A 23,380-nucleotide genomic window follows, 5' to 3' on the forward strand; every position below is an offset into this window, starting at 1 on the left:
TACTGAAATTGAGCCCCGAGTCGGGCTCCACGCTCAGCATGAAGTCCGCTTGGAACTCTCTCTCCCTCTGCACCTCCTTCCTCGCGCGCATGCATGTGTTGTTTCTCTCAAATAAAAATAAATAAATCTTAAAAAAAAAAAAAAAAGAATTGTAAGAGTTCAGGAGTTTGGCCACTTTCAACAGGGCCATTTCGAGAAAATTTTTCGGAGCCAACAGAAATAGGACTCAAAGAATGAGAATACAGACAGATTCAAAACTTCTCGGCAACAGAAAGTGATATAAACACATCAAGCACGGAAAAAGCAAGATAGAGGATGGAGCTTCCAGCTCATGGGCATCAACTCTCTTACAATGATTTGAAGAGATCTTTTCATCTTTTCTCGTTTTCAAATCAGCATGTATGTTTTACACAAACCCCACTCCATGTGCCTCTAGGTCGTCTCCTAATTATGTGCTTGCTATCCAGCTGGTAACCCCATTCTAAAGGGGCAAACTCCCAGATACAAGAATGTGGTGACAAACACTGTAATTAATAGCATTCTCTGAAATTGGATATTTAATATTTATTCAGCACTGAAAGAATGAGATACTGTTTTTCTTCCAAAGTCACATGACTATGCCACACATTAATTTGTAAAGATTATTATTATGTTGCTCTTCTGTTTTCGTATGTGCTCTTTTCCCAAAGTTCCATGAGGCAAAAAGGCTAGATGGATTAGCAGGACTAGAAGTCTTAAAAGACAAGAAATCATTTTGCTTAAATCAGAAAGGATATATTACATTAGCAGGTCTAGTAAAGGTATTTCAAAAAACCTTTTGAAAAGTAAGTTTGCATCAAAAATGTATTTATTGCAGAAAGACAATTTATGCTTACATGTATATGTAAAAATATCTTGGGCTCAACACTGAAAGCTGCTGTCATTATGACCTTTTGGCCAGTAATTCAGATGGCTACATATGCATATCCTGCTTTATGTACTTACAAGGTAGGAGAACTGTAAACTAACCATAGTTTTCAAATAAGATATATAATTAAAAGTGAGAGAAAATGACTGTCTTATTTGAAGTATATGTAGTAACTGCTGAACTGTAAAAGAATGAGCCACAATATGTAAAACTTTAAGTATTGCAGCTTAGGCAAAAACAAACATGAGTGTGAGGAAAAAGAGAGGGAAAGGGGGGAGGGAGAGACAAACCAAAAAAGCCTTCTTGACTGAGACAATCCAAATTCATAACTACTGTCCTGATGTGAAGAGATGATTTAAAAAAAAAAAAAAGGACATTTCAAACTCAAAGACTAAAATGTTTTACTGTTTCAACATAAAATTCTTCCAGAGCTCTCATAATATGTACATGATCCTGGAATAAATTTCTCACTTCTTAGCTTATTAACAATGTGTACATTTGAAAATAAATGTATACAGTATTTCAAAACAAACCCTTCAAGACCATATTTAAGCAATGACATCCAAAGAAACTGAATTCAGGCACCATGTAACATTTAGGATATATGGTATCTTGAAGATCAAACGTTCTCTTCCTTGTTACTCTGAAGTCTTCCTTATACAGAGGTTGCTTCTAAAGTAGTTTTCTTACAGAGCCAAACATCCTGATGTGCCGAGTCCAGTTTCATTTTCTCCAGTACTACAAAAATCAAAAACAGATAAACAAGTAGAAAGCAATTAACTTCAATTTCACAAAAAAAAATAAACAACAGAGTTTACAGTTTTAAGAAATGGCTTAGTTCTTGGCATGATATTTTTAGTGACTAAAAAGCTGTAGCTTATTCCACAGAGTGCACCCACTTCATTCCAGAACTGATCTGGAATCAAATCAAAGACAGTACTCCTGAAAGAACAAGGAAGCCCAGTCAGGAGTTGTGTGGGGGCCAACACATTAACAGTGTTTGATATTAAAATATCAAGGGGAAAGAAACCAATGTTTTTAGTACCTATTTTGTGCTAGGCACCCTCACAGTTACCTCAGATATTGCTTATAAAGAGATGTGTGACACTGCACCTCTCTTCATTATCTCTCAAAATTAGCATTCAGTGAAATTCAGAGAATGCTACCCATTACTTCTGAGAGCTAGATAATACAAAAATAATCTGCAACAGTTAATGGTTGTCTTTAACATGTACAGATGCTGCCAGTCACCACTTTCTCAATAAAGACAACTCTTTTTTTTTTTAAGATTTTATTTATTTATTTGACAGAGAGAGAGAGAGGAAGAGAGAGTGTGCACAAGCAGGGGGAGTGGCAGGCAGAGGGAGAGGGAGAAGCAGGTGCCCCACAGAGCACGGGGAGCCCGATGTGGGGCTCGATCCCAGGACCCTGGGATCATGACCTGAGCCAAAGGCAGTCGCTTAACCGACTGAGCCACCCAGGCGCCCAGGATGGACAACTCTTGATTGTTTGGGTGAACATAACTGAGTCGTCCATAACTCATGTGCCATATATATATATATATGTATATATATATATACACATATGCGGGCAGTATCTTGGAGGAAATAAAAATGCTGGACATGGGCAACATAATTTTGTTTCCGTGAACTTCACCTCATTATCACTCTAAGAAAAAAACATGAAGGGAAAAAAAAAAAAACCTCACTGACAAATATTTGTGGGTGTGTGTGTACATTCACGAATATGTATAAAAATGTGAAAGATGTTGACTGATTTTAATCTGATACAATTTAAAGTGGTGATTCTAGCAAGAATATGGTAAGATTCAGCCTTAATGCTTTTAAGAGGAATGTAATTTCTGATTTAAGAAGCTGTTTAAATATCTTCTAGGTGACAACATCAGAGGAAATAAAAATAAACTTCTCAAATGGTCCCTGGCACTTATATAAAATCAATACGTTTATTTGGTGCCTACTATGTGCCAGAACAGCTCAGGTTCTGTGAGAGTCCCCAGGATACTCGAGATAAAAAAAGCCTGAAGACAAAAACAGGGTCACCACTCATATACACACAAGCACATTCAAAAGTTGGGCAATGGGTAGGGAACTCATTCCAGACAACGAGCAAAGGTGGGCTGTTTGTGGGGGCTTGAGGGAAAATATTCGGTATGAGAAACTGCCATGGGGGTAAATCAGCAGAGCTACAAAGAAGGCTCTTTTTGTAGGCTGGTGGAAGATGATTAAAGTTGAAAATGCGGGTTAGCGCCAAACTGTGGAGGGTCCTCACAGACATGCTAGGAAGTCTAAATACCCTGGAAACGAGGAAAACCACACATGTGGATAAGTATGTTTGTATGTGTGGGAGAAACACTGCTACGGAACAGACGGTCTCTAATAGATCGCCTGAATACTTCTGAGCGTCTGTCTGCGGGGGAAAAAAATCAGTAATACTATGTAGCAGAGTCAGTCCCAAAATGTTCAACTCCCTGTACATCTGATGAATTTATATAAAAGGGTCTGATACAACAGAGGGGCAGGAAAACAACAGTATGACAACTAACCTTCCTAAAAGCAGTTAATGAAGCAAACAGACAAATCTTACGGTGGATTATACTTGTGACTGAAAACTTGCCCCACAGAAGACAAGGAAATTAAATTTCTACAGATAAAAAATAAACTGCAGGACATTTTAGCTGAAAATTATGGGGCATTCTGCTGACTGCTGCTATTACAGTAATTACTCTGTAGACTTTAAAACATTTGTAATGTCCCAAGTGCCTGTATGATGTTTTTAAACGTGGCTGGTTCTACCGGCTACTCGCACGGCAGTGTTGGCGGACTGCAGAGTGACCTGAGAGCACGCGGCCATCAATAAAATTCAAGACTGGCTTGTGGCCAATGTGCAAAATAAATGTTATCTCACATTTATCATATTTATCTGGGATTAACTGTTCCCAATGACTCCTTTTTAGATCACACTCTCTTGGTTGTTTGCACAACTGATTTTTTTTTTTTCTTTTTTCTTTTGGGGGTGGATGAAACATTAAGGAGAGAAAAGTTAAAAGATCATTTTTTTCAATTTACAAGTATACTTTTTAAAACTCGCTACTCACACCAAAATCCACTCATCTCTAATAAATTAAAGCTTAAATATATATATCAAGAAAAACATGATTTAGAAACTACTGTCTATTTCTACAACCTAGGGCCTGGGTCTGAATCTGGACTTTTGTCCTCTATTAGCTCTGAGACCATGAGTTATTTAATCTCAGCCTTGGTTTTCTCTTCTGTAAAACAGGCCTGGTGATATACCCACTTCACAGGGGTGAGGATTAAACAAGGTGATGCAGAGAAAGCTCTTTACGTAATTTCTGGCACATATAAGTGTTCAATAGGCTGCAATTATTACTATTATTATTGGTTTTTTGTTGTTGTTAATTTTTATTCCTCCTAGGATAATTCAGATAAATTAGGAATAGATCTGGGACACAAAATGATACAAAATACTTTTGTATGATATACTGGTATTGTAATAGTTATTTATTCAAGCCACTGGTCTGGGAATCATCTACATCTTTAGAAAATTATTTACTAAATTAAAAAAAAAAAAAGCTTGGTTTTTGAGAAAAATTTCTCTTTGGCTAAAGAATTCAATACTTTTTTGTTTTGTTCAATTAAATATTTTACACTGCTGTTTTTTATTCCTAATGGTAAAATAAGATCCATATAACATAAACTCAGAAATGACACTCTATTCTCTTCTCCTAGGGCATCTTTTGCATCTATGAGCTCTCAAAGTAGATCAGAGAGTAGAGTAGTTACAGTGCAAACATACTACACGGGGTTGAGGTGTTAGGGTCAGCACATAAAGGTAAAACAGGAACATAAACAAAATTACTCGAAAAAAGCCATCAGAAGGCAACACATTCTATATAGTCATCTCTCCAAAAGTTCAGAACAGGAAGCTTTTCCCTTAATACTGATGCAAAAAAACTTGGTTTTTTGAGCAGCAGATGGGGCAGATGGATGGCCTGCACTTAGAAGCCTCGTTGTACAAAAAAACGAGAATCCTCAATAACTGGAATCACATTCAGCATGGCAAGATGTCATGTCATGGGAGACACCTGGGATCTGAAACATCCCTGAAGGAGCTCCTCTCACATTTATTAGGACATGTGCTGTTCAGGAAAAACATCAGGCAGAATAACCACATTGTTTGTCTCCTTTCATTGTTTTTTTTTTTTTTTTTTTATCTTTTTTAAATCACCACAAGTATATACAGTTGAATTCTCTTCAGTTAAAGGCACATAATATATGACTGCACATTCATGTGCCCCTCTGCTTGGACCTGTGCTTTTCCCCCTTGAACACCACAGGGGCTAATTAAGGATTCTTGCCAAATGTAAAGCAGTAACGTGTTCTCAGTATCTTGAGCTGGAACTTGGGTAAACTTTCTGAACACCATCTGTTCTTATGTTTTAACTCTCGGTCTACAAAAAATATATCTCTAACCCTGGTTAATCTACCAAGATTTAGTTAATTAGATTAATATGTACTAAGATGAATGGAAACCACACCTCACTCTCCAGCCCTTTATCATCAATCAGTAGAGAGAGAGAAAGACAGGACAAAGCAGAAACAGGAAAGAAGCGGGCTGTTGCATGAGAGATTACCATCCAAAGGCTAGTTTTAGAGCAGTAAGTGACCCAAACTAAGTGACCTCTACCTTTCTGTGCAGACAAGACTAGAAAGCCCTTTAAAGATCATTTCAGTGGGGACAAGAGTTCTGATGATGCAATCTCAAAGACAATGACCTAAATAAAAGTGTTTTTCTGTGGAAAATTTGTATCACTAATAGGTGGGTGTTGCTAGGCAACGAATATTGCAGTGTTTAATCTCCACCCTTCCTAAGGAATGGTATGATCGAAGAAAATAAGTCTTTTCAGATTGCAACATAACAGTTGTATGTGGCAATTCTGTAGTCTTCTTTTAGACTATACTTTCTTTTATGCTGAAACAACTATAATTTTTGTTAACATGTATCAATCAGTTTACCTCCATTTTTAGAAAATTGTCCTACAATCCACAGTGATTAATAGGAATGCACTAAAATTAGCCTAAATCAATTAGCAGTATACATCCTTATTGTAAATGTTATGAGTGACCCAAAAAACCAGATGTTGGTCATCTGGATTTGCACGTGCATGTCATTTATTCTAAGTATTACTTAGAAAATAGTCACTACTTAGAAAATATACAGCATTTAGAAGTGTGAGTTTCAAAGAGAAAATAAACTTCAGAGATTAGTTAAGAAATAGCTATGCTTCAGGGTGTCTGGATGGCTCAGTCAGTTAATTGTCCAATTCTTGATTTTGACTCAGGTCATGATCTCAGGGTCCTGGGATCGAGCCCCGCAGTGGGCTCTGTGCTCAGCACAGAGTCTGCTTGTCCCTCTCCCTCTGTCCCTCCTCCCATGCTCACTTGCTTGCTTGCTATCTCTAAAATAAAATAATAAAATCTTTAAAAAGAAAAATAGCTATGCTGCTATAATTTCATAATTTGAAAAGACTTAGATGAAGTTAAAACCGTATTTAGTATCTTTTGTAACCTTCAATGCCTAAACAAATTCCAATGACATTGAACATCCTTGGGTTACTCTGATTTTGATATTGTTTCAGTTGCACAAGAGTATAGTAACAGGTAACGAGTATAGGCAGAGGTGACATATTTAAGGAAACCTAAGATAGCATGAGCATTTTCAAGTTCATTTCTTAGGATGTAGAATATCGTGGGATATTCTGGTAAAGACTTGAATTTGATAAGCTAGGAAACAACTTTTTATGTGGCTCAGCCCTCTCATCTCTAAGAGGGTAGAATGTTAAAACTCATTTTTGTGGTTATAGTAAAGATCATACAACGTTAAAAAACAGTGAAGCACTGTATGAAATACAAAGTTCAAATAAATAAGGTTATTGTTGTCCCAGACACAATTATCTCTCATTGTAAAATGGAGCGCTGAGATATGATCTATAAAATTTTGTCTACATAAATATCCATGCTGTATTAAGTCTCTACTATTAACCTGTCTAGGATGACGCTGATGGTCTTTACATTGCTGGAGTCATCCAGATATTTGCTCTTAATTCATATTCATGCTGCTATGGCCTTGATTTTATTTTATTTTTTTTTTAAGATTTTATTTATTTATTTATTTGACAGAGAAAGAGAGAGAGAGGGCACAAACAGGAAGAGTGGCAGGCAGAGGGACAGGCCCGATGCAGGACTCAATCCCAGGACCCTGGGATCATGACCTGAGCCGAAGGCAGATGATTAACCAACTGAGCCACCCAGGCACCCCTTTATGGCCTTGATTTTAGATAATAATACTATTTTGTTATCAAGAATCTATCCTAGTCCAAAAGAGTTTGTAACAATGAAGCAAAGTAATTTACAGTAACTATTTATCCAGGATTTCTTATCTACCATTTTACTGAAGAACTAAAAAACAGAAACCCAAGAAAGACTTAATATTTCTTTCCAAGAAATATAATCCTCTGGGGGCGCCTGGGTGGCTCAGTCGTTAAGCGTCTGCCTTCGGCTCAGGTCATGATCCCAGGGTCCTGGGATCGAGCCCCACATCGGGCTCCCTGCTCGGCGGGAAGCCTGCTTCTCCCTCTCCCACTCCCCCTGCTTGTGTTCCCTCTCTCGCTGTGTCTCTCTGTCAAATAAATAAATAAAAAAAATCTTTAAAAAAAAAAAAAAAAAAGAAATATAATCCTCTGTTAGTTCATGCTTATAAAATTATCCTTCCCAAGTCTAAGAGTATATCCACCGCTATTACCAATTTATTGGCCATATTCATATTTTCTCTGTGAATAGAAAAGGTACATGCATTAACTCTTGGTTCTAAACAACCTTTGTAATTTAACCATCGGTGCTGGGGGTTTCATTTATTTTCAGTCTTTGCAGTAGTCAATATAAGCTTTATATATGGAAAGCATTTAACCTTTGTGTATCTCTGACAATAGATTAAATTTATATTAGTTTTTATCTCAATACCAATCACTTTACAGATGTGGAAACTGAGGCCCAGAGATATTGGTAAAGAAAGGTCCCTCTGTTACCACCTCCCCCAAATAAGAATGTGGTCCCTTTTTTATCTAGCTTTTTCTCTCCTCTATTTTTCATACAGGGAATTAAGAAAAATAGTCCTTCTGGGGCACCTGGGTAGCTCAGTACGTTAAGCCTCCAACTCTTGATCACAGCTCAGGTCATGATCTGGAGGTCATGAGATCCAGCCCCATATCAGGCTCCCTTCTCAGCAGGGAGTCTGCTTAAATTCTCTCTCTCTCCCTCTCCCTCTGCCCCTCCCCTCCCAGCCCCAGGCACTCTCTCTCTCTTGCAAATTGACAACACAATTTCAAAACTAAAGTATACTACTAGTTCAGGGGCGCCTGGGTGCCTCAGGCAGTTAAGCATCTGCCTTCAGCTCAGGTCATGACCTCAGGGTCCTGGGATCAAGGTCCACATGGGGATTCCTACTCAGTGGTGAGTCTGTTTCTCCCTCTCCTCCTCCCCCTGCTCCTGCTCTCTCTCTCTCTGGCTCACTCATTTCTCTCTCTCAAATAAGTTAATAAAATCTTTTTTTAAAAAAATAAATAATAAAGTATACCACAAGTACATTTACAGAACTTGCTTGAAAGCTCAAACTTTAAGCTAGAGTGTATTAGATGTGCGGCAGTTAAGTCTTCAAAGATGCCACACTTAGTCCCTCTCCTCCAGAGTACACACTTCTCTTGTCCCTGAGAGTCAGGGCTGGCCTTCTGACCTGCTCTAAGAGGCCTGCTGCCCCCACTTTCACATTCCTTGGGGGGGCAGCTGTCGCCATGCAGGAGAACGGCAGCCCTGGGTAGAGTCGGAATAGCGAGAGAAGCGGACACAGGCTGTCTGGAGCAGCACCAAAGTGTAGATGTGTGAAACCTTTTGGACCCTTCAGACAAACCCAATCCCCAGCTGAACACAGCTGAATGAGTGAACCCACCTGACATAACAGGAAACAAAAGAGCCATGTGGCTGGGCTCTGGCTGAAATCCTGACTGGAGAATCAATCATAAGAAGTAATAAATCATTATTGTTTTTTAAGCTAGTGAGTTCAGGTTTGTTAAACAGCTACAGATAATCTGAAATGAGGTGTCAGGCAGCAGCATTAATTTTAAGTGTGGAGTTTTAGCTCTATTATATGGTAAATGCCCAGGAAACTAAAGGAGAAAACTGAGAAACTTGAAATATGCAGGAAGGAAAACTCCTGAAGGAGAGAAATTTGTTCAGCTATAGATAAGGATAGAGCAAAATGAAATATAAATAACCAACTCTGAAGGAAATGCAAAGACAGAGAAGTTAAAAGTTTCTAACCTCAAGCATGTTACAACTATTTGAGTTTTTAAAAAGAAAAAAAAAGGGTGTACATACAAAAGGGAGAGAGAAAGTAACTGGATTGTGAGGGCTGTGCCAGGGAAAGTTTCAGTAACTCATAATATAGCGGTATGCAAGACACTGACAAGAGAACGAGTTTCAAAAATACTGGATATGGGAGTCAAAAGATTTGGGTTCAAGTCTTGATTCCGTCCCTTGTTAGTCACATGACGTTAGTGAAGTCATTATCCCATTCTGGGTTTCTAACTCCTATTGCTCCAAAATACTCTACTGTGCTATATGGAAACTCAGATCTACCATTAGCTAGACAAATCATGTACCATCTGGGATGGTTTATTCTCTTGAGAAGTGACTGGTTAGGATTTAATAACCTGGGAAGCAGACCCTGATTGGTCCTAGCAATAAAATATGACCCGAACTGGTGTTCTGGGAGAAGAAACTTTTCATTAAGCCAGAAAAAGAGGATAAGCTAACATTTACAGGAAGAAACTCCTTTATGTCTCTTGGGTATTTTTTAAGTAGATAAGTCACTGTGCTAATAGGTGAGTAACAGATATAGCTTCGTCTTCAAGAAGTTTGTATTTTAGGAGTTATAAGACAAGTATCCTCAAGCATCTATAATAGAAAGCAAAATATAAGTGCAACTCATAATAAAGGTAAAAGTACTATAAATATCCAGAGGAAGATCAATCAAAGTGGCATTAAGAATAGATCTTGGAGGACAGCTTGGATTTGGTAAGCAGAAGTTTACGAAAGATTCATTGTTAAGAAGATGGATGTTCTATGCTGAAGAAATGGCAGCTGCAAAGTAATCACAGAGACAGAAAAGAACAAAATATGCAGAGAGAGTATTAGGGAAACACCTTGGAAAGTAGGTTGGAATACAATATTCTGGAAGGCCTTAGGCTACCAGAGATTGGACTTCACTGTTAGGCAATGGGGAAACATTGTGCACACTGAAATTTTAAAAAATAAAAAGGACAAGGTGAAACATTATTTTGTGAAAATATATCTGACTGGGATATTTAGAAGGATAAAAAATGCTTAGAGAAAAAAAAACCTAAAACAGAAGAATTATAAAGGGTTTTAGTTATCCAAGATATATTAAAGAACAAAAAATGGATTAAAATGTTAGTAGTCAGAAAATGATTGAAAAGGATAATTAAAGAAATGGTTAAACTAAAAAGACTGACAAGGCTTGGTGACAGTGGTATTGGGTGAAGGAGAAGGCAAAGCAGACAGGCTCTGAGCTTGGGTGATTAGTAAAATTATTAACAGGATATGCAAAATCAGGAAGGTGTGTGCAAGGAGAAGAGTGTGAGTATGTGGGAGGGAAAGAGGTCTAATTTTTCTGTTTGCTCACCATTTTCATAATCATCCTCATTATGAAATTCATAATTAAACCAGGTTTTAACCTTAGGTTTACCACCATAGGCTAGTGTGAAAAGGTCTCCCTCAGACATTTGCATGCAAGATTCTACGAACAGTAAGTCTACAGATAGACCTTTTCAGTGTGTGGTATGCACATCTTTTTACAGCTTCTAAACTCCTTTCCTAGCATTTCACCATTTGTCAAAACCCAGAAAGTGTTCAAGTCTCACTCGCCAAGGCCTCCGTTAGACCCAAGACCATTCTCAGGAAAGATTTACAATCACCACTAACTACAAAGGACAGATATACCTATGCTGACACTCCACAATTTAGTTTACAACTGAAAATTTAAGTGGGATGTTTTAGAGTTAATAATGTATGCAACACATTCACATCAGCTGGCTGATGTCAAAAAGGCTTGATGAAACACAGAGAAGACATCATTAGCAGGAGAAAAGCATGGCTCTCTGAGGACTCTGGGGTAGGACATGGAAAAGCTGTGATCAATTGCACTGCCTTCAGAGAACTTACCTGGGCAAACTTGTGAATCTGTTCTACCACTGCAGCAAAGAGAGCATGGACACTTTCATCAATCAGACTCTGCATGTAATGTACTGCCTCTTCATCAGACAGGTCTAGTCGGAATTTATCCTGAACCTACAAGGTCATAGTAGGTTAGTCTTTTGAATGAAAAAAAAAAGGACTCAATTTGAAGAGACAGCATCAGATTGGTATAGATGTTGTTATAATATATTATGACCTATTTCTATGACAAAGAAGTAATTCATAACTTACAAGAAGTTCTGACTATTATCATTCTTTTGAGTGAAGTTTATTGTTTTTGCTATATGCTCTTTATCACCCTTTCCTTTTTGCTTGTTAAGTTTCTTTTTTTTTAAGAAAAAATAAACAGTAAACATGATTCTGCTATGTGCTGCAAATATAAAAAAGTGTGCTTTATTTTTTTGCGTTTCTTTTTTCCTAAAGTTTTATTTACGTAATCTCTACACCCCATATGGGGCTCGAACCCACAACCGAGATCAAGAGTCTCATGCTCTTCGGGGCCAGCTAGGCGCCCCTATTTTCTTTTGCATTTCAAAGCTAGAACTACTGTATAAAATTTAAAATGAGGCATACTTATTAATAATCTCCTTCACTTTATCCCTGTTACTTATTATTAAATGGATATACCAAGGTGAGATTATAGTATCATTCTTCCACACCATTTCAATGCCTATACAAGAACAGGAAACATGTTAATCACTGGCAAAATACAGATCTTCCAAAATGTCTCCTTTCCTATAGCAATTCCTTATACTTCTGCCAAGTACTACTTCAATTGGTCTGCAATTTCCAAAGAGAGACGAATTTCCCTTTATTTCATATTTAAAGTTACAGCTGATTCCCGATAAGAATAACTAGAATTTTTATTATAATAACTAGAAAAAGTCTAGTTATGATATGAAAATGATGCCTAAAAAATAAAAGCCAGTGTTATTGAATGAATACTCTGTGCAAAACACTTTACATGCAGTATTTCATCTGACTCTGAGGTAGACAGTATCTCCACCTCTAAGATGCAGAAACGGAAGCAAAGAGTATCTATGAAGCCAACCTACCCAGACACCCTTAACTGATGGCAAGGGTCTCATGCTTCCAGACAATCTCATGCCACTGCACATAACCATTATAATTCTACTCCTTTCTCCTCTTGTAAGTGACCCAAATATACTTTTGAAAAAGCAGGCAAGGAGAAAATGTTTCTAAGCAAATAAAAAGTGGTCACATTTAGTATTTCCTTTTTTTTTTTTTTTAAAGATTTTATTTATTTATTTGACAGAGAAAGACACAGCGAGAGAGGGAACACAAACGGGAAGTGGGAGAGGGAGAAGTAGACTCCCTGCCGAGCAGGGAGCCCGATGCGGGACTCGATCCAGGGACTCCAGGATCATGGCCTGCACCGAAGGCAGTCGCTTAACCAACTGAGCCACCCAGGCGCCCAGTATTTCCTTTTAAGTATAGAATTTAACTACTAGGAAACTAAGACGGACACAGTAGGACAACCCACAGCCCTGGATTCGCACTTATCTCATCACTAGATTGGAGATATGCCAAATGATCCAACAGCTCTGCAGCTTCAGGATGGGAAAGTAAAGAGGTAGATATAAAAAGTGAAGGACAGTTCGGTGGAGTTTCTAAAGGAATACCTTGAATGGACTAGCTCTCCCATTTCTGAATCCCAATTAATGGCGTATCTGTTCCTTGAGTTTAATCCTTTATTTTCTTTGACTTAAAAAGATGTCTGACAGGTCTGGAACTATTTTTAAGGACACCAAAAAACTACAGGGCAGTAGAATCAAAATTTTAGCCTAATTTATCAAAACTTACACGCTTCTATTAAGTGTTGCAACACAAACAGACTATATGTATTTGACATAGAAAGTAGACATTATTGGGGCGCCTGGGTGGCTCAGTCGTTAAACGTCTGCCTTCGGCTCAGGTCATGATCCCGGGTCCTGGGATCAAGCCCCGCATCGGGCTCCCTGCTCATCGGGGAGCCTGCTTCTCCCTCTCCTACTCCCCCCTGCTTGTGTTCCCTCTCTCGCTGTGTCTCTCTCTGTCAAATAAATAAAACCTTTAAAAAAAAAGAAAGTAGACATTACTTACCAAATATGAAAAAATCATCCTTAACTGCACATAAATGGCTGATTTGGCCTCATATATACTGACCAGGCTACCTGTTATTGTCCCATAGGTCCTTCTTGCATCCACGTTCTCAGGTGTGTACAGCTATTCCCCACACAAAACCCTGCAATACATTTCTAGACTAAACTATACTGTCCTTCCTAAGGAGTACAGGGAGATTTCATTTATACCTAATCTTTACCCTTCGTCTTTCAAAGCTCAAAATACATCATTACAAGACTAATTTAACATTCATTAATAAAGAAGACTTTTGCTTAAAATAATTTAGTGTTTAGCATCTCTGAAATAAGAGTAACTTTCATTAAAATAATAAAAGCAGACATTCCCTATTAAATATTTTTAATTCAAATTAATTAGAATTTTTAAAAGTTTTTCCTTGTATTCATTTCCTAATAATTTAATCACAGAAGTGATTACAACAAAGGAAAAATTTTCACTCATCAGAGTAAAAGGAAGAGTTTTAATGTAAACATTATTTCCTTGCTGAGTTCATTTGATTATCTGAGCTGCATTAGAATAAAAAAACTCCCTTACTTGAATAAAAACCAGAATTTTTTTTTTAATATTTTATTTATTTATTTGACAGAGAGAGACACAGTGAGAGAGGGAACACTAGCAGGGGGAGTGGGAGAGGGAGAAGCAGGCTTCCCGTGGAGCAGGGAGCCCAATGTGGGGCTCGATCCCAGGACCCTGGGATCATGACCTGAGCCGAAGCAGTCACTTAACAACTGAGCCACCCAGGCACCCCTAAAAACCAGAATTTAAAATAAAGAATTAAAAAGAAAAATTATAAAAAATGAACCCCCATCCAACTACTGCTAAAAGAGAATCAATGCTATAATTGTATTAAGACACAGAACTAGTAGAGAAAAATAAAATCTACCAAAATTCAATGTGAATGGATGTTACGGCTTGTATGTTTTGTTTTTTTTTTTAATTTTTAATTTAATTTAATTTTATTTTTAGATTTTTTTAAATTAACATATATTATTTGTTTCAGGGGTAGAGGTCTGTGATTCATCAGTCTTACACAACACATAGTGCTCACCACAACACATACCCTCCCCAATGTCCAACACCCAGCCACCCCTTCCCTCCCATGGCTTGTATGTTTTAATAAACAAACCTTGTAGGCACCAAGGGTAATTTAATTTTACAGGTCATTTGAAATAGATCTTCAGACAATTTGTAGCTGCTTGTAATATATAAAATTTGTTTTAAAGTTTAGTCAAAAATCAATTTAGAGAGGGGTGCCTGGGTGGCACAGTCAGTTAAGCCTCTGCCTTTGGGCAGGTCATGGTCCCAGGGCCTTGGGATCAAGCCCAGCATCTGGTTCCCTGCTCAGCAGGAAGTCTGCTTCTCTTCTCCCTCTCCCTCTGCCTCTCCCCTGGCTTGTGCTCTCTCACTCTCAAATAAAGAAATAAAATTTTTAAAAAATCAATTTAGAGAAAGAACACATCCATTTATTCTTCAACACAAAATAGTATTATCTCATTAAATTACTCTGAACAAACTTATTACCACAGTTTAAAAGATTTCCTTATTACTGATTTAAAGAAAAACACAAATGAAAAAGCAGTGACTGTCAAGTGGTCATGTTTATCCATTAAACTATTCTATTTCTCTCCCTCCCCCCATTTTTTTTAAATAGAGACTCACCTGTATCAAAAGCTAAGAAAATTTAAAACTCCCTGAAGATAAGCAATTGTCTTTTATCAATACACATTCCCTAGTAACAAAGTTAATAATATGCTAGGAAATACAAGTTTTCTTTTTTTTTTAATTGAAGTATAGTCAACACATAATGTTACATTAGCTTCTGAATACATAGGTTTTTTATCTCAAATATTTTAACTTCCCTTTATTCACTAGGACAATCTATAGGAGTTGACGAAGAAGTCTTATTTCCATATCACATGTTCATAAGATATCTCCTTTTAATTTATTCAGAAAGAATTGACATATCTTACTTTGTGAGCCTTTCCTGGCCACAAATTTTAAAATATCCAGAATCAATGCCAACTCAACTTTTCATTTTCCTCTCTCATTTATTTTTTTTCTCTAAACACTACCACGATTAGTATGTTATATAGTTTACTTTATCCTGTTTCTTTTCTGTTTCCCTTATTAGAAGGTAAGCTCCATGAGGGTGGAAAATTTTGTTTTGTTTATTATTACTATAACTCAAGCACTAAGACAGTGCTTGACACATAGTAAATAGCTCAATAAACACCACTGAGTATTTATCCAAAATAAAAAATAAATCTTTAAAAAAAAATTAGCATGATCCCTTTGCTCATTTTTGGAAATTTGTCTATCCACTGTGCTTTAGTTATACTAGCACATAACACTTTGCTTTATATCAATATGCATTATTTTTATTAGACTACTTGGATAACTTTGTTCTAAATTATTAAAAGGATTAAAGCAACTTTTGTGCAAGCTTCCCATGGCACAAAGCAAAGAGTGGCACACTAACCTACTACTACCAGATACTTAATGTTTGTGACTGATGATCATATGTTTTAAATTGTGATTCCATCTCACATTTTTGGGCAATTTTGTTTTCTAAGAAATAAACATGAATAACAAAAATATCATGTATTCCATATATAAGTATTCAATTTCCAAAAAATTAAAACAAAACTGATATATACTAAATTAAGTTATAGAGACAAGAAAACATTGTTGTGCTTCATTATGATTACTCAAATAATTTAAATAATCTGTACTTCTCTCAGCCTCAAATGTGCTACTCTATTTCCCTAGTTGGTTTCCATTCATAAGGTCAACACAAAAATTTTCCAAGTGGTAAGAGTTTGAAGTAATGTTAGCAACTGTTATTTCAACGAGGTATAAAAATCTATACTTCTTAAAAAATGAAATATATGACACAAATTTTAGCCTTTTCCAGAATAACTTTCCAATATTATTATGGCTTTAATGTCAAATTTATGTTGCAAATAATTACTTCATATTCTTAATAAAACAGCAGAAAGCAAAGAAACCTTTTATGAAAAATCCTTTTGGGAAGATATATGGTGAAATGCCTTTTTTTTTCAAGGTTCATGTAATTGAAATTAGAATAAACAGCTAAGGAGTACCAGTCTAAAGAAAAATAACTAATACACATGCTTTTTTTTCTTCCCAAAGTAAACTGCTTTGTGTGCTAAAAGATAGTTCCACTAACATAGCTGTAACAAAAGGGCACTGTCCACTTTAAACAGTAACATCAATGATTTTCTAAAAGAGAAACAAATAACACAAAAGACCTAATAAGAACAAGAACAACACAACTTAACTAGCAGAAGAAATTGGAAGACTCAGTTTAACAAATATTGTTAGAGAACTTTCATAATTGACTTCTGAACACGAAGGAAATCAGGGAAGAGTGACTATATGACCAGAGATAAATGGATTTAAAATACACAACAAAACAAGTCCTGAATATATCAATGCAAAAAGAAAAGAGGGGGGGGCAACAATATTTGAATCTAGTGTACCCATCAATTACAGCCAAGGAAATTTTCAGCAAGCAACTATATTTCTTGATGAATGAGCTTTAGTCAATAAATAAAAAATAAATGACAAAAGGAAGTCATGTCAAAAACCAAGGTGATGACTAGTCTATTTCCTATGGGGAGAAGGGAGTTTACTGGAACAGTGCTTGCTGGATAAAATAATAAACGAAGTCTTAATAAGAGCGTAATTTTCTTAAATGGCTCAACAATAAAGTATTTCCATTAAAACCCCCTCTTAATACTTGTGATAGACTTACAAAACTAGGTAAAAGAGATTCTTATTTATGTTTGCAATGGTCTGAATATTTGTGCCTCCTTCCCCCCAAATCCATGTTGAAATACTAATGCCCAATGTGAAAGATATTAGGGTGGAGCCTTGGGAGGTGCTTAGTCATGAGAGTGGAATCCTTATAGAAGAGATCCCATGGAGCTCCCTAGCACTGCTGCCACATGAAGGTACAAGAAGACTTCAACCCAAAGAGGGCTCTCACCTGACCATACTGGCACCGTGATCTTGGACTTCTAGATTCCAAAACTATGAGAAATAAATTTCTGTGGTTTATAAGCCATCCATTCTCTGGTACTTTGTTATAGCAGCCCAAATGGACTAAGACAATGTTCAATCCAGAGGAATCTTTCTAATAATGTTCAGAGTCCATAATGTCAGAAGTTACGAGCTTTTTGGTCCCAATTATTATTTTCATCCCCCATAGAGACTCCATCTCTGAGACTGCTACTGTCCTTTAGTAATTGTATACTTCTGCAAGGCAAAAAACTATACTATCTTTCAAGTACAATATTGGTTATCACACCGATATTGAGGATCATCTTATGTTATCTTTGGATATGAAAAAGGGCTTTCTACATACTATCTCCAACTGCCCCCTGCCTTCCCCCCACCAGATCAGAGAATCAGAAGCTAATTCAGACAAATATCTTCAAATCTGCTGTCCTTTCTCCCATCCCTTGCTAGAATTCATGGTACGACAACTCTGAATCACTGTTCACCTACACAAAGACTATCCTTTTTTCTTTTCCTTGTAGGCCTAGTTAAAAGGCAGGTCTCTACTCTGCTGTAAGAAACCCCTGTAACCAAGGATATGGATGGGAAGGATAAAGAATGGCTCTTTTCTCCCAGTTAGGATCATTAATAGTTTGTCTCTGATCTTTGGCATGCATAGCCCAGGAGTGCCAGGAATCAGATAACCGATCAGGATTATTAAAGAAGTGCTAAACTTTCTAGAAAAAAGAGCAAGGGTCATAGATACAATGGAGATTTTCTTTGTAGATACAATGACCTAGTCATGTGACTGTGGGTATGAACAGAACTGGCTGCAGGAACCAGAGAGGCTAATGGATTCTGGAAGGTAAAAAAATTAAACAAAGGGTCTCTTTCTTAATTTATGTTACTTAAGAGTCTAGAGCCAGGGACATCAAGGGGAAATGGGTTATTAAAACCTTAATATCCTTTATATATGAAAAGTAGACTAATATACCTGACAATGTATAAAAATTACCTTTTTCACAGTTTTATCTGGTTCAAGAGCAATATCTGGAATGTTTGCATCCACCATCAAGGAAAACAAGTTCAAAATCAGGTTAGAATACCTAAAGGAAAGTGAAAAAAGAAAAAGCAATGTGTTAGACTTCTGCAGTTCTTTCTCCGGTAAAGAATACTCCTAGAAGTAGTAGCTGTACTTGGATCTTTACTATTACTCCTACAGAATATAGAATGTGCCATTATCAGCTGTCTCAATGAAAAGTATCTTATTCTGGGGTCTTGATATAATGCCCTTTCTAGGTCCTACACTATGGGATAAACTTTTGGAGTAGCCATCTAATGGCATTCTTTTCGTTCTTATAGTAAGAATATTCTTTTTAGGAGAAATCTAAGGAGAATCCACTTTATACCTAATTAGCATTTAGTGAACACTGAAGATCTGTCTTTGCTAGATGATGTCAAGAATCTGCTACCTTAAGACTACCTCAGTGTGTCATGGCTAAAGGAATGAAAGAGATACACTGTCATCCCTCTAAACATTCAAGAATATCCCCCAGGGATATTAATCACCATTTTAGGAACCACAGAGGCTTGTATGGATATACGCAATCCTAAATGAAGGAGAAAATAGCTAGTACTCTACTATATTAAGGATAGGCTAGATATATAAATAATATCATCTTTGGACTATGCTGGCCCTATAGGAACTAAAGGTTTATCCTCACCAATCCTCAAATTCTTCCACTTCCTCTCCCTCTAGAAAGAATGGTACTATTCCAAATGTTCATTTCCAGAAGTGGAGCCTTGTGGGGAAAGGTGTAAGTGCATCCTGGGCACAATCCACCTCCTGCTCCAGAATACTCTCCCCTTAGACAGTTATAATTTTTCTGGATGGCCCTTAGTAACAAAGGAGATTCAGGTTTGACTTTGGGGATGGATGTGAGTAAACAAAGCTTTGTTTTTAGGCAATAAAGGCTTTTAGCTGATCTCAGTAAAATTATCAACAAGTACCTTGCATGTCTTCTCTAGGGATGGAGGTCAGGCATTAGGTGATACTAGCCATCTACTCATCCATTATATAAAAAGGCACAACTTGTTACCTAAAAACTGGCTATTGTTGAACTATAATGATAATGGAACTTACAGACAAAAATAACTATTCATATAAACTTCAAATTACCTTTTTATAATTTCTGAATTTTATATTGTCCATGAAAATCTAGAGGGACTATAGAAGGAAAAAAAAAAAAGAGGGACTATAATGAAAACTAATACCTTGAAGTCATCTTCTAATCAAATTATGCCCTAACTCACTTATACTCATATAGTAATAGCTAAACAGCTTTAACCTAGCTTTAAGTTACTAATTTCTTTGAGGGAATTGATCTAAAAAAAAAAAAAATTACCACAGATGTTATTCCATTTCTACTCATATAATAATTGTATTTATTCACCCAACAAATATTTACTGAGTATTCACTCTATACATTGTTCTAGGCACAAGGAATACAGTGGCGAACTGAACCAATAAGGTCCCTACATTCATGAAGTTTACATTCTGGAAGAGAATGGGGGACTCACAAAATAAAATGGTAACATAATTTCATACCTGGCTGACTGATAAAAAAATTTAAAATAAAAGAAAAATCAGGGAAATGGGTTAGAGATTGATGGGTTAGGAAAAACCATCTTAAGCAGTGACGATTTTATTCTAAATGCGCTGGGAGGGAGCAACTGAGTGTAAAGTGTGGAGTAAGGCACTCAGATACGCATTTTTGTTTTATCTTTTTCAGGGGCAGTGTGAACACAGTCCCCCACTACCACAAATTATGCAGCTGAGTTTCCCACATTTGGGGCAATTGCAGGGGTGAGCACATCCAGAGTGCAATGAATAAGGCTCACCCTAAGAAAACCACCTTCATGATCATGGCATCTCCCCTGCAAGTAGGAGATACGCATTGTTAAAAGCTCGCTGTCTAGTGAGAAAAGAAACAATAGAGAGATTCTCAGGCTGTACGTTGGAGATGAAGTGGAAGACAGTTGCTGATGGTTTCAACGGAGCAAGGGAGAGAGGGCAGAGGAACTGAATGTCACCAAGGATTCAGCCTAAGCAATGGGAAACTACCGTTGTTCACAAAATAAGAAAGAGAATGAACAAAGAGCAGGATTGGGGACAGGGAATCAGTAATAATCTGTTTTAGACATACTGAGTTTGAAGTGCCTATCAGATTCTTAGTCAAGATGTCAAGTAGACAGAGAACTCAGAGGGAATATCAGGGCTGATGCTATCAGTTCAAAACATCAGCATTTGGATCCTAATGAAAGTCACAAGTCTGGATGAAAATGCTGAAAGAGAGTTTAGGGGGGAAAATGATACAGAACTAAAAGGTTAATACTGACAATGGAACTTCTAGACAGTTGAATATGTAAAGATCAGACAGAAGACGCAAGAAATCAGCAAAGCAGCAGAAGTAGCCAGCAAGGCAAAAAGAAAACAGAGGAGTGGGTTACACCAAATCTAAGGAAGGTTTTCAGGGACAAAGAAGTGCTCAACTGTGTCAAAGATGCTAGGATGAAAAGTAGCCACTAGATTTGGTATAGGTAACTGTTTATCTTGATAAAATTAGTTTTAATAGTAGAGTAGGGCTGGAAGTCTTACTGGAGAAGGCTGAAGGAAGAAAAGGAGGCAAGTTAGTGGAGACAGTGAGAACAGACCTTTTTAAAGCAGATGGGCTGTGAAAGAGAGTAAAGAACTAAGGCAAACTAAGGTTTGGAAGTTGCAATAGGAAGCAAGGAGGGCACCAAGCTTTGAGATATGTAGGATATGGAAATCAAGAAGATCCACTTGAGAGGGCTGCAAGGACCATGGTAGCAGCAGAGTACAGCCAGCTGCTAGTATTATTATGTCATGAAAAAAATACGCTCTTTCAATGAACCCTCAATTATTCGCACTCTGCTCTGTTGACTATACAGTTTTTCCCAATCTTGCCATAAGGGAATCTCAGGAATATATCACAGGGTAGATTCACAGAGTAACACAGGGAAGGGAAAACAAAGCTCAATTTTGAAAGGGATATTTCAGAGGTTCTCAAAACTGGAAGTCCATTAGATTTACCTGGGAGTTTCTTAAAACTATTAATGCCTGAGCCCAATCCCAGACCAAGTAAATCTGACGGACCTCAAAACTATTTTTCCCCCTGGGGCGCCTGGGTGGCTCAGTCGTTAGGCGTCTGCCTTCGGCTCAGGTCATGATCCCAGGGTCCTGGGATCTAGCCCCACATCAGGCTCCCTGCTCCGCGGGGAGCCTGCTTCTCCCTCCCCCACTCCCCCTGCTTGTGTTCTCTCTTGCTATGTCTCTCTGTGTCAAATAAATAAAATCTTAAAAAAAAAAAAAAAAAGAAAACTATTTTCCCCCTAAAGTTCCCCCAGGTAATTCTAATGGACAGCCAGGATCTATGTTAAAATGTTTGCCTTCATGGAAGCATATGTGTGTTTCTTTTTTAAAAGGCAAACATTAATGTTTTCTGGAGTATCTGTTGGTTTTAATTTAGCCACCCATGCTGCTATTATTGTAGCAAAGGAAAACAAAATGTAAATAAATATAAAATGGAATATTCTATAAGAAGCTTAAACATTCAATTACTTTGTAGAAAATCTGTCACTGCCTTTACTGTATTAATCCTTTACATCTGTTGCTATGAACCTGCATTTTCCAATTAAGATAGGGCACATGACCCCCCCCAAAGGAAAGTATATATTAAATAGCATAGTCATTCAATATTCTACCCAGAAAAAAAGATGTAAAGGTTACCAGACATCTTTCAAACCATTATCAAAAGAAAATATAAGGTCATCCAAAGATGGTCTAAATTGTTCATTGCAAACCTTCAATACTAAAAATAGAAATGCATTTAACTATATCAAGTGAGGTTTCCTATAGTGTTCCCAGAGGTCTATTACCCTTACAATATATCCACTTGGCATGCAACAAACATTGAAGAAAAATCCTACAAAAAAAAAAAAATTATTTAATAAGTGTACTACTTCAAGGAGGGAGAACAATGAAGCTAATGATGAAAGGAAGTATGATCAATAAAGTCATGGCTGTTTGGTAACTATGCAAACATTCTCAGACAATGTAAGAACTTAATTTGATATAGTCAAATGCACTCTTAATTTCAGTATTTTTACTGGAAAATTTAGCTGTCTTTGTATCCTAAGTGTCTATTAATGTTTGGCATATACGTGGGTTAAGAGAAGGAGTTATGCTTTCCTTGGACACTTAAAATATTTTAGCATTACTCTTGCTATGAGACAGTATTCAAAAACCAAATTTACCAATTACTGGTGTATTAGGTATTGATTAATAAAAGAGATGATAATATATTTTGTTACATGAAAATCAGAACACCACAAAATGTGTTCTGATATCTATACAATTGTAACCATTCATAAGTTAGTTCAAAAGGAACTGCTCTGTTTACATGGCCCAATGTTAGTGAATGGTTTCTTGCTGCAGAAAATGATCAGCCATCAATAAAAAAACCATGAAAAGGAAGTAGTTTGTCATACCTATAAACCGTAATTTTAAAAAGTTCCAAATAACCTTAGCTCTAAACACACTTTTAAGTATCATGTTAATTCTTATGGCATAAAGGCAATTTTTTACTAGCAGAACAATGTTCTAAAATACATTAAAAAACAAACGTTGGGGGCACCTGGGTGGCTCCGTCGGTTAAGCGTCCAACTCCTGGTTTATGCTCAGGTAGTTATCTCATCAGGGTCGTGAGATCAAGCCCCAGGTCAGGCTCTGTGCTCAGCATGGAGTCTGCTTGAGATTCTTTCTCCCTCTCCTTCTGCCCCTCCCCACTGCACTTTCTCCCCCTAAATTCAATAAATAAATAAAATCTTTAAAAAAATTAAAAATAAGAAAAATAAA

General features: G+C 37.0%; 1 protein-coding gene and 1 non-coding gene across 2 annotated transcripts in view; both read right to left on the reverse strand.

Moving 5' to 3' along the window:
• Positions 1-1,049: 1,049 nt before the first annotated feature.
• The window catches only part of PIK3C3 (phosphatidylinositol 3-kinase catalytic subunit type 3), a 143,065-nt gene continuing 120,734 nt past the window's right edge, over positions 1,050-23,380 (reverse strand). The window contains exons 23-25 of the mRNA XM_021686322.2: positions 18,458-18,548; positions 11,245-11,370; positions 1,050-1,645 (exon numbers count right to left, since the gene is read on the reverse strand). Coding sequence (XP_021541997.1) covers positions 1,631-1,645; positions 11,245-11,370; positions 18,458-18,548 — 232 coding nt within the window. The 3' untranslated portion in view covers positions 1,050-1,630. The remainder of the gene's footprint in view (positions 1,646-11,244; positions 11,371-18,457; positions 18,549-23,380) is intronic.
• On the reverse strand, positions 20,232-20,389 carry LOC123326700. Its single transcript, XR_006541269.1, has one exon. It is a non-coding gene; the product is annotated as a U1 spliceosomal RNA (small nuclear RNA).

This window comes from Neomonachus schauinslandi, chromosome 14 (assembly GCF_002201575.2).
Source record: "Neomonachus schauinslandi chromosome 14, ASM220157v2, whole genome shotgun sequence".
Classification (NCBI taxonomy): Eukaryota; Metazoa; Chordata; class Mammalia; order Carnivora; family Phocidae; genus Neomonachus; species Neomonachus schauinslandi.